Below are 14,349 nucleotides of genomic sequence, written 5' to 3'. Positions count from 1 at the left end.
AGCCAGGAATGTCTTCTGAGAGCTATTGCAGAAGCCATTGTTCTTGAAGACGCCTCGAGGACATGTTTAGTAGTGTTGAGCTATTGTTTTGCCAACACCATGCCCTCTTTTTGTATGACTCTGGCTGCTTTAAGTTTGTCCTCTGGGAGGTGGCTGAGAATTTCAGAGAACCTTTCCCAGTTGAGAGCTATTGCAGAAGCCATTGTTCTTGAAGACGCCTCGAGGACATGTTTAGTAGTGTTGAGCTGTTGTTTTGCCAACACCATCCCCTCTTTTTGTATGACTCTGGCTGCTTGAAGTTTGTCCTCTGGGAGGTGGCTGAGAATTTCAGAGAACCTTTCCCAGAGAGTGTATTGATACCGGTTCATACAGGCAAGGTAGTTAGTAGCCTTGCCTCCCAATGCTTCTGTGGAGTAGAAGTGCCTGCCAAACGCATCTAATTTCTTTCCTTCCTTGTCAGAAGGTGAGGAATGCGACCTCTTGGATTTGGAGGAAGATGTAATCACCATCGAGTTTGGCTGAGGGTGCGAGAAGAGGAATTCAGCATCTGCCACTTGTACCCTGTACATGCGGTCCAGTCGTCTTGTGGACACAGGAGCAGATGAAAGTTTTAGCCATGGTGACTTCGCCGCCTGCAGAAGGACTGAAGACATGGGCAATGCCAGGGTGGAAGAGGTATCAAGCTGAACTATGTCATAAACTGCATCTGTAGCCTGCGGATGTTGCTGGATGACAGAGAGGCCTAAAGAGTGGGCCATCCTTTTGACTAGATCAGTGTAAGAGGTAAGGTTGTCGGATGGGGATACAGGTAAGTCCTCAGCAACATCCTGGTTTGGAGATGTATGGTTGGGAGAGGTATGAGCTTCAGAAGCCTCTGTATCTGAGTCCTCCTCTATGAAGTCGGAGGCGTCATGCGGTATTTGGACCGAAGTGTCCTGTTGACAAGTTGTTTGGACGACAGGGACGATCGGGGTTGGAGTGACCGGAGGGTTGAGAGGACGACCTAGTTCCAGAGTATGATGGGAAGGATCGACTATAGGAGGACGGGACAGAGATGCTGAAAGTCTAGACCTGTGGGGCGATCTCGACCTATGAACAGAGTGGGATGAATAGCGATCCCAATCAGAGTAGCCCGCCGGAGTCAACCACGGCATGGATGGTGGATAAGCACCATACAGGTGCCTCAACTGTCATTGATGCCACGACATTGGTGGTGGGGGGGGGCAAGAAGACTCTTGGGGAGCGACTTCTGGACCGTGGACGTCTGTGAGACAAAGCAGCAGCCTGTCTGTGAGAGCCGTCCCTGTAGTCTCAGTCGTCGATATCGACAGATTGACCTTGCAGATGTGGAGGGTGCATGTCACATGAAGTATATTGATGCCGACATGGATCTATGTCGGGAGCTTCCGATACCATCGATGTCAACAAAGTCGAATGAGTGGGGGAAAGCTCTGCACCCATTTGGTGACTTAGGAGCTTCGCCGTGTCGATGTCAGAGTAAGGACGCTCCATTTATTGGACGGGGGAATCCAATATTTGGATGGTCGGTATCGGTGGAGGGGCTTGGGCCTTCGATATCGATACTGCTGTTGGAGCAGGAGGCACTATAGGGGCATCACCCAGTGCAGACACTGCTTCCTTCCCCTTCTTTGCCGCCTTCAGGGGCTTGGAGGTGCCCTTCTTAGCGGACTTGTGATCCTTACTTGCCTTAGCCTTCTTTTTGACTGGCGTGGAAGCGGACGATTGTGCCTTCGATGGTGATAGCTTCGGCGTCGGGCGGTCGACATCAGAGGCAGGTCTTGATGCCGGAGCTGTCGATGTTGACGGTCTCTCCTCCATCGCTGAGGCAAGAGCAAGGGCCAATTCAAGCAGCGCCACTTTAAGGTGCGCAGCACTTTTTTTCTCGTTTGGTTGGAGAAACGTGCACAGTGGCGACAGGACTCTGGCTGGTGAGACTCTCCGAGGATAAAAATGCAGAGGGTATGGCGGTCGGGAGGAGAAAGTTTGCTACCGCAACCCCTGCACCTATTTAAAAATCCCCTTTTTCTCCATATAAAAGAAAAGAAGATGAGGGAACGTTTGAGGGGGGGGGTAGCCCGAAGGCCTGAGGTAAAGTCCCCTCAACCGAAAGCAAAATATATTTTTTCAACTGTTTTTGAAGAAGAAACAAAAAATAAAGTAAAAGAAGTTTGGAAATAATTCCTAAGAGCTGTGAGGTGAGCTAACAGCGAACCGATCAGACCGACGAAGAAGAGGTCTACTCAACGCGGTGGTAAGAAAGGAACTGGCGGGATGTCCGCGCCCACCCCTCTGGGCATGCGCGGTGGGGTTCCTGCACATGCCCGAGGGACTGGGTGCGAAAATCCATTAAAAGAGCTTGCTACAGCACCGATCGATCCAGCGTGTGCACACTAGATCCCATGGGTGTGAAGCACAGAGACCACGTTGAAGATCTGAAGATGAAACATATCTATCTGTAGCCATAAGGCTTCCAGACAGTTATTCAAAACCAGGTTTATTACTACTCTGGAACAGTTAGCCTTCAATGTCATTTGAAAATTGTTTTAGATTTTTGTTAATCTGATAATTTGTGTAAATTCTGGAAACTATAAAGATATTTAGGTTGTAGATTGGTTTTGTATTTTATCTTAAATCCTGTATTTTATATAACTTTGCATTTTACATAACTTTGTATTGTCTAAACGCCTATGAGCTGTATAGATGCATCTGTTAATAAAGTGAACGGACTTTGCAAAATGAACCTAACCTGGCTGCTCTTCAAATAGGAACAACAGAAACTGCATGAAGTTGACAAACATGAAGCAGATAATTGAAGCACAGAGGGGGAGCATGCCTGATGGCATCAGATCTCGGAAGCTAAGCCGAGTTGATACCACCAGAGTTGATGCGAGACTACCAAGGAAGATTCTGCAGAGGAAGGCTGAGAAGCTAAATGCATTTTTTGCCTCCGTCTTCACTGTGGAAGATGAGAAGTGCTTGCCCACTCCAGAACCGCTGAGTTTGGGAGGAGTGTTGAAAGACCTGAGTCAGATTGAGGTGACGAGAGAGGAGGTCCTAAAACTGATAGACAACTCAAAAACTAATAAATCACCAGGCCCAGATGGCATACATCCGAGAGTTCTGAAAGAACTCAAATGTGAACTTGTGGATCTCCTGACAAAAATATGTAATCTTTCCTTAAAATCTGCCTCCATTCCTGAGGACTGGAAGGTAGCAAATGTCACTCCCATCTTTAAAAAGGGTTCCAGAGGAGATCCGGGAAATTACAGGCCAGTCAGTCTGACGTCGATACCGGGTAAATTGGTGGAAACCATTATTAAGGAAAGAATTAGTAGGCACATAGATGAACAAAACCTATTGAGGCAGACTCAACATGGGTTCTGTAAGGGAAGATCTTGTCTCACTAACCTATTAGTGTTCTTTGAGGGGGTGAACAAACATGTGGACAAGGGGGATCCAATAGATATTGTTTACCTTGACTTCCAGAAAGCTTTTGATAAAGTTCCTCATCAAAGGCTCCTAAGCAAGCTCAAAAATCATGGGATAAAAGGACAAGTCCTTTTATGGATCAAAAACTGGCTAGTTCATAGAAAACAGAGAGTGAGTGTAGGTGGGCAATTTTCTCAGTGGAGGGTGGTAAGCAGTGGGGTACCACAGGGATCAGTACTTGGTCCACTGCTTTTTAACTTGTTCATTAATGATTTGGAGATGGGAGTAAGCAGTGAAGTGGCTAAATTTGCGGATGATACAAAGTTGTTCAAGGTGGTGAAAACCAGTGAGGATTGTGAGGCACTCCAAAGGGATCTGTCAAAGATGGGCAAGTGGGCGTCAACATGGCAAATGGGGTTCAATGTGGCCAAGTGCAAGGTGATGCACATTGGAGCCAAAAATCCTAAATATAAATACACATTGATGGGGTCTGAACTGGCAGAGACTGAGCAAGAGAGAGATCTTGGAGTTGTAGTGGATAACTCACTGAAAATGTCGAGACAGTGTGTGACTGCAATAAAGAAGGCCAATGCTATGCTGGGGATTATTAGGAAGGGTATTGAAAACAGATCAGCCAATATAATAATGCCCCTATATAAATCAATGGTGAGACCTCATTTGGAATACTGTGTGCAGTTCTGGGCACCACACCTTAAAAAGGATATTATAGCTTTGGAAAAAGTGCAGAAAAGGGCAACTCGAATGATAAAAGGGTTGGAACACTTTCCCTATGAGGAAAGGTTAAAGCGCTTAGGGCTCTTTAGCTTGGAGAAAAAGGACGTCCTTCTTCACCCAAAGAGTGATTAACACTTGGAATTCACTGCCACAGGAAGTGGTGGTGGCTACAAGCATGGACGGCTTCAAAAGGGAATTAGATAAGCATATGGAGCAGAGGTCCATCAGTGGCTATTAGCCACAAGGTATAGATAGGGACTCTGGGGCAAGTGATGCTCTGTCATCTTGGTGCTGGGGGGGGGTCAACAGTGGGAGGGCTTCTAATGTCCTGGCCCCACTGGTGGACCTCCTGATGGCACTGGTATTTCTGGCCACTGTGTGATACAGTGTTGGACTGGATGGGCCTTTGGCCTGATCCAACATTGGCATCTCTTATGTTCTTAAGGCAATGGCAAACCACCTCTGCTTCTCACTTGCCTTGAAAGGCCCTTGCTGGAGTCACCATAAGTTGGTTCTGACTCGACAGCATATGCATACATAAAACACTACTTAAGGAAAGGTTTTTCACATCAAACTATATACCATGAAAAACTGTGAGGACTTTTTCAAGATTTCCAACAGAAAAACTAGGTATTTTTGAGGTGTACTGAAAAAAACTCTTATAGTGTAGACTTATACAGCATTTGCAGGCTTTTTGTTTTGTTTAAACATAAATAATTTTGACAACAATATGCTATAATGTGGTTAACACGTTAATAAAGAATTTAGTATTTTCAATATTATAAAGTTTAGTTTAACACCCATACTGGCTGGTAGTCCTAGCTATTGTGATTACATGAGAGAATTTCTTTCCAAACACAATTTCTTCTGATTACTACAAAATCTGTTTTCTACTCTCAACTTTTCCCCCCCAATCTGTTCTTTTTTGGAGTTCCTGGTATTATGACTCAGGTAGATCATTTGGAGCTATGGTCACTAGTTTTGACTCTCCTTTCTAATAAAGGAGTCCTTTGCATAGATTATCAACAATTTAGCTGGTTAAGGTTTAAATAAATGGGATCTCATGCTTTTGGACTTATTCAATAGACGGTTTTGGATATATGTTTTCTATTGTTTGATATTAGCTTTCTCTGTATGGACATGGTCATTTCTTTTTAATATTTAAGAAACATTTATTTTTCTCTCACACACACATGGCAAAAATTAAAGATATTTGTGCTATGGGTAGCACATGGTGCAGCAATTTGCAACTCCTTCTAAAGGCATGCCCTTTTTTTAATAGAAAATGAAGTTATTTAAGCTTTTAAATGCCACAAAGATGCCAAATAGTACCAATTTTATATGCTACCTAAGTTGTAAGTAATGTATATGGTGCAGTGGGTAAAAACACAGGTTTGATAGGTTAGTAAGTACTGCATATATTTCATTTACCCCCAACATTTCAATCTCCCCACAAAAAATGTCCCGTCCCCCCCGTGGCTTCAAAATGTCTTGAAAGTTTACATCTTTACTAGCAACAGCCATTATGAACCACAGATGACATGGCCAGAAAGTACAGCTCGGCTACATGTCATCCTAGAGGGCACTAAGCAACCTTCCAAACAAGAATCATCAACATTGTACTAATATACTGTAGTCATTTGCTGTAACAGGATTCCAGTAGAACTCCAGGTTAATAAAACTTGTTCTTCCTAAGTAATACTGTTTTCTGTGCCACTGTAGCTATGTAGATCTGCAGAACAGACAGGCAGAATAGTACGTAGCAGGGAATTTCTATCACACAAATAAGTTACCTTTGCCCACTTTGCCTTTGCTCTTTGATTCTCTTTGCTTAACATTTCTGCAGTATCCTGAAGGAGAATTTAGAGTTGCATCATCATTAGAAGGAGAATGAGTATTTCCAGAACTATTTTCTGTGTGCGGCTTATAAACTGGAGAAGAGTGCACAGAAACTGATGGACTGGACTCTAATAAGCTATCTGTGCTTTCAGCACGCTCATATTTATCAACTCTTTCATCCACATTGTTCTGCTGTGGTGATGTTAACTTTTCTGTCACTTCTGAAAACTTGCTCTGGACAATTTCCTCTGAATCATCATCCTGAAAATATTTTAAAATTAACATGTTTAAAATTAAATTTTAAAAACATAAAACTCAACTATTTTTCACTGCAAAACATTCAGTGTAGTTCTGATCGAGTATTTCTACAGTTTAAATCCATCTTTAATTCTTTCCCTCTCTAGTTGCAGCAGAAAATAATTTCTCATGTTTGGGGACACAGCTTGAACTGGCTTCCCACATCAATTGTACGGAGTGGTAAAATTCCTGCAGCTCCAAATGTCCTACCAAGGATCTGGCAGCGCTAGTAATGCACACTAAATGCTCATCCCGAGAGAGGAGCAGCAGCACAGGAAAGGGAACTTTACCATGTAATCCGCATGCCATGTTATGGAAAGCTTATTCAAACACTGCTGCATATGTGTGGAACCCCAATCAGGCAGAAGCAATTTACACTACACTGCTGCATGAACATATGAATTATTCTATAGATTCCTCTATTAAACTCCATCCTTACTACCTTATTTTACAGGTAACAGAATAAATCTAACTATGAAGTATAACTTAATCTGGCTCTCGATATTCCATATTAGCAATATAAACGCCAGAAAACTAAGGTGAAAATCGGGGAAAGTAACACCATTTTGTAAGTCATCGTCCACCCAGCGATTCGAAAGCTTCGGCGAGTAGATAAAATGGGAACCACTCCTTAGAGAGGGTGGGCACACCAATATCCCTTGTGAGAGGGTGTTAGCTGACGGTCGGACTTTCTGGTTGAGGTTTGGAAAAGGCGAAAAAAACTTCTCGGCTACAAAGAATCCCTGCAGTGGATGTTCCGGCCAGGCGGTGGCAGTGTGGTGATTGACATACGGGTCCTGAAGCCTGGTCAACAAGCAGCCGTGCGGAAAACGACGGAGCCAAGCCAGAAAATGTCTACACCGGGCAGTGACAGCGTATGCAATTAAATGAATATATGTTGTCTTCCCTATCCCCTACAAACATTGTTAGTCCCTTGTCTATATTGAGTAACTGTACATCGCTTTGAGCCCACTGGGGAAAGCGATTAATAAATGGAAAGTATTATTATTATTATTATTATTATTATGATGATGATGATGTATCACAAACAGGAATATTAACACATTTTAATTTATGTACGTTAACGTTGTTCATATAACTCAATCTGCCCCTTAACCTTGATCAAGGGATTAGGAGTCGGCTGCTGGATGCACACTATGCTCTCCCTGCAGACCATGTTCTCTTGAGCATGAATTCTTCCTGCTCCTCTCCCTTACAGCACTAACCACTGTCACCCAAGTGAACTATGGTTAAGCTGACTAGGTTTCATTTTTTTTTAATTTTAATTTTTATTTGATTTTATCCACCAACCAACACCCAACAACATGTGCTAATTATACATTTTTACACAGACGAGCATACAGCCACATTTCCTTCCATTTTCCATAGCTCAAGTCCTTTCCTGGCCCTTCATTTTTAGTTTCCATTTGTATAGTTTTCCCCATTTTTTTCCAAACACAACTTCATCTTTCCCTTTTAATATACATATTTTATCCATTTTGGCGACCTCAAGTAATTTTTGTATCACCTCTAACTTATCTGGAATTTTATCTGTTTTTCAATACTTGGCGTAAATTATTCTTGGTGCAGTTATACAGTGTAACAACAAATCCCCCCCCCCTTTCCCATATATTTCGGGAATAATATTAAGTAGGAAGAGTTCAGGTTTTAATGGTATTGTAACCTCCATGATTTCCTTTAGCATCTCTCCGATCTTCCCCCAATATTCTTTAAGCCTTACAACACATCCACCACATATGGAAATATGTGACGACATTCTGTCTACATTTCCAGCATATATTGGACGATGTCTTAGAATATTTTGCTAATCTAGATGGGTGTAGATACCATCTATGTATAACTTTATAGATATTTTCTTTAAAAGGAGTTGCTCTAGTGGATTTCATATTTATCTCCCATATCTTCAGCCTTTTATCTTACTCTATATTATACCCTAAGTCTCTATTCCAAGCTCTCATGTTAGCCCTCACCACTTCCTCTTGCATCTTCCCATCTAACAATTTTCTATATACATTCTTCATCAGCTGGTCTTCCGAGTTAATCCAAATCTTATCAAAATCTGTTGGTTTGTCATAAAACCCAACTTTCTGGTCTTCTTTGTATCTAGCTTGTAAATGCATAATTTGTAACCACGACAATTCTATATTTTGTGCTTTCAAACTATCTGTTGATTTCAAGTTATTCTTATTATCTAATAAATCATCATAGGACCACCTTTTTTCATGAACATACAAAGTTGGTTTCACCAAGGCTTCTATGGTTGATACCCATCTCGGTATTTTCTCATAATATTGCTGTTTAACCTCTCTCCAAACCTTTAATAGAGAGCCCCTTAGATAGTGACTTTCGAAATATTTCCTTTCTTTATTATACCAGAAACTGGCGTGCCACCCCATCAGAAGATTGTGCCCCTTTAGCCTCAGAACTCTGATATTTGAGTGTCACCCACTCTTTTATCCACACCATGGCCGAGGCCTTGTGATATAGATCCCAATCAGGCAAGCCGAAACCACCTTTCTCTTTTCTGTTCTGCATCATCTTTAATTTAAATCTCGGCTTCCTCGACTGCCAAATAAAAGAAGAAATGATCTTTTCTAATTCTCTAAAAAACTTCTGACTCCTAATAATAGGTAATGTTTGAAATACAAACATTAGACTCGGAAGAATACTCATTTTGACTGTGGCAACTCTGCCTAACAGCGATATTTGTAAATCTTTCCAACTTTCCAAATCTTTTTTAACTTCCAAGAGCATTCTTTTGTAATTATCTTCAAATAATGAGCTACATTGTTTTGTTAACAACACCCCTAGGTATTTAATTTTCTTACTTATTACAAAACCTGCTTTTGTATTGCCTCTTCAGTTGCCTTTGAACAGTTCATTGTTAGTATTTTAGACTTTTGGAAATTTATCTTTAAGCCTGCCACCTGACCGTATATTTGTAACACGTGTACCAATTGTTCAATTGATTTTAGGGGTTCTTCTAAAATAAATACTAAATCGTCCACGTATGCCTGTAATTTAAATTGTTCTCCTTTGACATTTAGCCCTTTAATTAGGGGGTCCACTCTCACTATATCATTAAGCGTTTCTATTGCAAAAATGAACAATAAAGGCGACAGTGGACAACCCTGTCTTGTCCCCTTCTGTATTTGAAACTTTGTAGTTGTGTCTCCATTAAACGTTATTTTTGCCTCTTGTTGTTGATAGATCGCATGTATCATTTGAAAAAATATATCCCCACAATTCCAATGCCTAAGTTGTCTCAATATAAACTCCCAACTAACGTTATCAAATGCCTTCTCAGCGTCAAGAAATAAAAGAGCTAGCCGTTTTTCAGGGTGAGCTTCGTAAAATTCCAGCACATTTAGTATCATCCTCACATTATTTCTCAAGTATCTTTGTGGTAAAAAAACCTGCTTGGTCAGAATGTATTGTTTGTTGTAACACTCTCTTTAGTCTAGTAGCTAATATTGTAGCATAAATTTTATAATCAATGTTAAGTAATGAGATCGGCCTATAGTTTTTTATCTGCGTTAAGTCGGCTTCTTGTTTAGGAATTAAAGTAATTAGAGCTTCTTTCCAGGAGTTTGGAATCCTTTTCTTTTCGATAATATTTTGTATTGTCATTTTCAGAGGCGCATCAATTTGACTTCAAAATGTCTGATAGAATTCCGTCGGCAACCCGTCTGTCCCTGGTGTTTTCCTTGTCTTTAGCCTCTTAATAACTTCCGTTATTTCGCACATTGTGATTGGCTCGTTTAATGCTCTCCTTTGTTCTTCCGTAAATTTTCTTATTATATTTATTCAAGAAAGAATCTATTTCTTGCACATTTTGTTCTTTTTGTTCATATAAATCTTTATAAAATTTCTCTATACTTCTTTTGAGCTCTTCCATACAAAAGCAATTTTCCCCTTGATCATTCCTTAATGTTTTTATCAATTTCTTCTCCTTATTTCTCCTCAACCGATAGGATAACCACCGTAAGGGCTTATTCGCTTTCTCAAAGAAATAATGTCTTGCATACTTTATTTTTTGGGCTAGCTCTTGTGTTAACAGACAGTTTAATTGATGTTGTAATTTCATGATTTTAAACCTTAATTGTTTTGACTGTGGGTCTTTCTTCAGATCGCTTTCTTCTTTTTTAATCTGTCCCACTATTTGTTTATATTTTAATGGGTCTCAAAACCCAGGTGTAAGAGCAAACTTTGTTTTGGAGAGGAGGAAGGATTTGTACACAAGAGAGCAGGGGGGCTAACAGGAAGGAGTATCCAATAATATCACCAATTCCCAAAGGTTAAAGGATGGTCCAGGTTGCACTGGCTCATGTTATCCAAGGGTGTCTGAAAGAATCTTTAAAAATGAATGCAGGCTGTAGTTGAAGTATGGCTAGGTAACTAAAATACTCTTGATCATTTAAGCTATACTACAGTATGCATGCACACATAAGAGTGCACACAAACATACAGCTGCTGTATCATTAAACATGACCATCTCCCCCTCTCTGCCCTAGACATGTTGTTTGTTCTCAGAACAAGACTAATTTTTAAGACATAGACAGTGCATACCCGGGTGGTGGTGGGAGAGTAGCAATGGGTCATCAGCATACAGAGAAGCAGCGAGTGAATCATACCTAAAGCATCCTCTCCTCCCCTTTATTGGTTCCACGTATTTTTTAATGGGACTTCATGAACTCTTTGGAATGTTCTTACTATTATTTGCAATTATTTTACCGAACTCTGGAAATGCACCATCAACTGAGACCAGAAAATTAGTGAAAAGCTGCCAAGAAGGGGGGTGGGTGGAGAGAGTTGCCTACACACTGTTTAGCTATGAACACTATAGCTAAATGGACTTCTTTATTTGCTCGGAAAGGTATCGGAACAAAGAAACAAGGGACTCTCTGTGCTTTGCCTGCTGGAAGAGGGGAAAAAAGGTAGTTCTGTCATGTCACTAAGCTTGTCTGCAAAACAGCTTTTCAATTACAGGTTAACAATGGTAATTATAAAAATTAGAAGATCTGTGCCAACCATGCGGGCTTCCTAGCACTGGACTGCAACACACTGCTGGCTTATTGGAGCACATTACTGATAATTCTTAAATGCATACAGGATGTTCTTCAATTTCAGAACCCCAAATCAGGAAATTATTCAGTCCAAAATTACTTTTTGATATGATCCAAAGACCCATGAGTGGGCCTGTATACCACAGGTGGTCTGCCTCTTCCTTCCAGTTACAGGCTCTTACAGCTCCCCGTTCCCCAACTGCTCCACAGGATGAAGAGGGACAGCAATTGCATACAATGTGGTGTGGAAGATTGCAACTGGGCAGCAGGGAAGAAGAACCAGAGTACCTGCTCTGAATTCAGAGCCATAATGGCCTAATTACATAAGGGGTTTCCTGAATCTAAGCCTATTTTTCAAGAAATTCCTGAATGGCTACCATAACTAAATTAAGTACTATGAATGCATTCATCAGAGGACCTGTGAAAACTGAAACTGAAAAATAATAATAATCCTGTACCTGTGAATTGGCATCTTTCAGTCCAGCTCCAAGGGATTCTTTTCGCTTTGACCGAGAAGGTGGCTGACGTTTCACTTTCAAAGCAAGTTGAGCTTTTGCTTTATGTGCACTGGTGTCTAACCTTGATGTGTCCTCAAGGAAAGCATCAAAATCTGCAACAAATTCAGTGTTACATTTAAAAAAGGATAGTCCAGCAACACAACTTCTAGGGTTAAAGACGTTTTGCTAATGCTCGTTCATATACTAGCATTAAAGATTCTAAGTAATCTGAATTTCTATAGCCAAAATCCCCACCCCTACTGTATATAAGGCCCAATGGTTGTACATTTCATATGGCTGAAGTCAGCTCTAACAAAGCTTACACTGAAATAAGTTTTGCTATACCTTAAGGAGCTACTTGACTCCTGTCTAAGCATGGATACTCTCTCAGCACTACTCCACCCCCCCGCCCCCCGCCAATGCATACAATACTATCATCCCACAGTACAGGACAAAGGGACAATCCTGACTCCTGCATACTTAAGAGAAGGCACACCTGCTTTACGAGCAAAAGATGACAACACAAAACACACTGGTAACTTCCCCCAAACCTAAGTTATCTTGAGTACAATGTTCCATTGTTGAAAATATAACATCTTCACCTATTAATTCCTTCCAGTTAAGTAACAAGATTTATCATTCTCTCATTTAACAACTGAGAAGCTGCATCACCCTTTCTAGCAATGCAGTTTACAACTAATTTAAGAAATTAACCATGCAATCCTAAACAGAGTTATACCCTTCTAAATCCTGTGAAGTGAATGGAAATAGAGGGGTGTAACTCTGTTCAGGATTGCACTGTAAATTACATCTTTTACAATGATAAGAAAGCCAAAAGAAGTGTTGAAAAACAATCACATAAGCATATTCCATTTACTTACCAGAAAAATCTAGTTTCTCCATTGAAATCTCAATTTCCTGAACATTCTCTTTTACTTCCAAGTGTTCTGTCAGATGTTCAAGGCTTGGAGCAGCAGCCTCTAAGCCATTCCCAAACACATAAGGGGCACCCTCATATAATTTTAATTTATCTTCAAGCTCTGTAATCTAAAAATATTAGAATTCAATTTTAAAAACCAAAAGATAGATCAAGATGGATAGCTATGTTAGTCTCACTGTAGCAGTCGAAAAGAGCAAGAGTCCAATAGCACCTTAAAGACTAACAAACTATGTGGCAGGGTATGTGCTCATACACTGCCACATATTTTGTTAGACTTTAAGGTGCTAGTGGACTCTTGCTCTTTTCTACAGTTAAAACCCAAAAAGTAGTATAACTTGCAAAAAATGTTTAAAAGCCATCATGACTTACCTTCTCCTGCAATACTTTATGGTGATTTATATGTTCCTGGTCTTTCTCGTAAAGATGTTTTATATGGTCCTCTTCTTTCTTCAAAAATTCTGTTTCTCTGTTGGGGGAACAGGCAAAATTCCCATTGTGCAATTAGAAGATCTTACATCTTACACTTACACTTAGAACAACACCTAAAAGATGTATAATGGGATTCACACCAAGCCTTTGTCTGCCCCCTACTCTCCCCCACTTCAGCAATTTCCCCTATAAAACGTGGAATGTGATTTCTTCTTCATAGTAGCTGAAGAAATGAGCTGTGACTCATGAAAGCTTATGCTGGAATAAAGGTATCTAATCTTTAATGTGCCACTGGACTTCTTGTTTTATCTGAAAAGGGAAACAGATTTCCATATTTTTAGCTCAAGTCCTTTAACCTACGTGCTCAGAATGATTAGTCTATAACACCTTTGTTTCTATAATCTCACAATCCAACTATTCCAATATATTCAACTAATAAATGCTTCTAAATTTCTAAGCAGCAGATAGAATTAAGGGTACATGTACACTAGCCTCTTAATCAACATTTTCTCCCATTCCTATGTATTCTTTGCTTTTTCCACTTTCATCCCACTCACTTTCCTTAACTGTCAACCTGTTCGTCCATGCTCTCTTGAAGCAACATTCTCTCCCCTCATCAGAGGAACAGGTGGCCTCTTTCATACTGCAAAAGCTATTTTCAAGCATTCTTCATCTGTGTCCTGTTCCCCACAAAAGCTCTGAAAACAAGTGTGACAGACCAACCTATATCGGGCCAAACTGTTTTAGAGTTTACCAACTTAACTTGACTGGCTTCATTTTTTCCTCTGAGGATCCCAAACTTCCCTGTTTGTATCAGACTGTTTATTTGTCCTACATCCTGCTCTCTGCGACAAACAGGAAAGGCATGATTCTCCATTTCTCTGATCAGTACTGCTGAGACTTTGCGGACTTTGGCTGTCTCTGTTCCTTTCTTGGAATTCCTTCTCTGCCGCCCACCCATTCAAAATATTGTTGCTAGACAGACCCTAGACATTCACGTTTTACCCTTTTCCATTTGATCTTTTCAAGGCCTTTCTAATTTTCCTGAGTACATCTCAGCAATCTGTGGTTCCAT

General features: G+C 40.7%; 1 protein-coding gene across 4 annotated transcripts in view; it reads right to left on the bottom strand.

The window, feature by feature from the left end:
• The window catches only part of LOC107107053 (neurabin-1-like), a 70,943-nt gene that overhangs the window by 35,840 nt on the left and 20,754 nt on the right, over window positions 1-14,349 (bottom strand). For all 4 annotated transcript variants that reach the window (XM_015407273.1, XM_015407274.1, XM_015407272.1 and 1 more), the window contains 4 exons: window positions 13,215-13,311; window positions 12,787-12,952; window positions 11,867-12,018; window positions 5,979-6,285 (listed from right to left, as the gene is read on the bottom strand). In XM_015407273.1, the coding sequence (XP_015262759.1) occupies window positions 5,979-6,285; window positions 11,867-12,018; window positions 12,787-12,952; window positions 13,215-13,311 (722 nt within the window). The remainder of the gene's footprint in view (window positions 1-5,978; window positions 6,286-11,866; window positions 12,019-12,786; window positions 12,953-13,214; window positions 13,312-14,349) is intronic.

Source organism: Gekko japonicus, unplaced genomic scaffold (assembly GCF_001447785.1).
Source record: "Gekko japonicus isolate JY-2015 unplaced genomic scaffold, Gekko_japonicus_V1.1 scaffold66, whole genome shotgun sequence".
Classification (NCBI taxonomy): Eukaryota; Metazoa; Chordata; class Lepidosauria; order Squamata; family Gekkonidae; genus Gekko; species Gekko japonicus.
The sequence above is the reverse complement of the archived record's forward strand: the minus strand, read 5'-3'. Positions and strand labels throughout refer to the sequence as shown.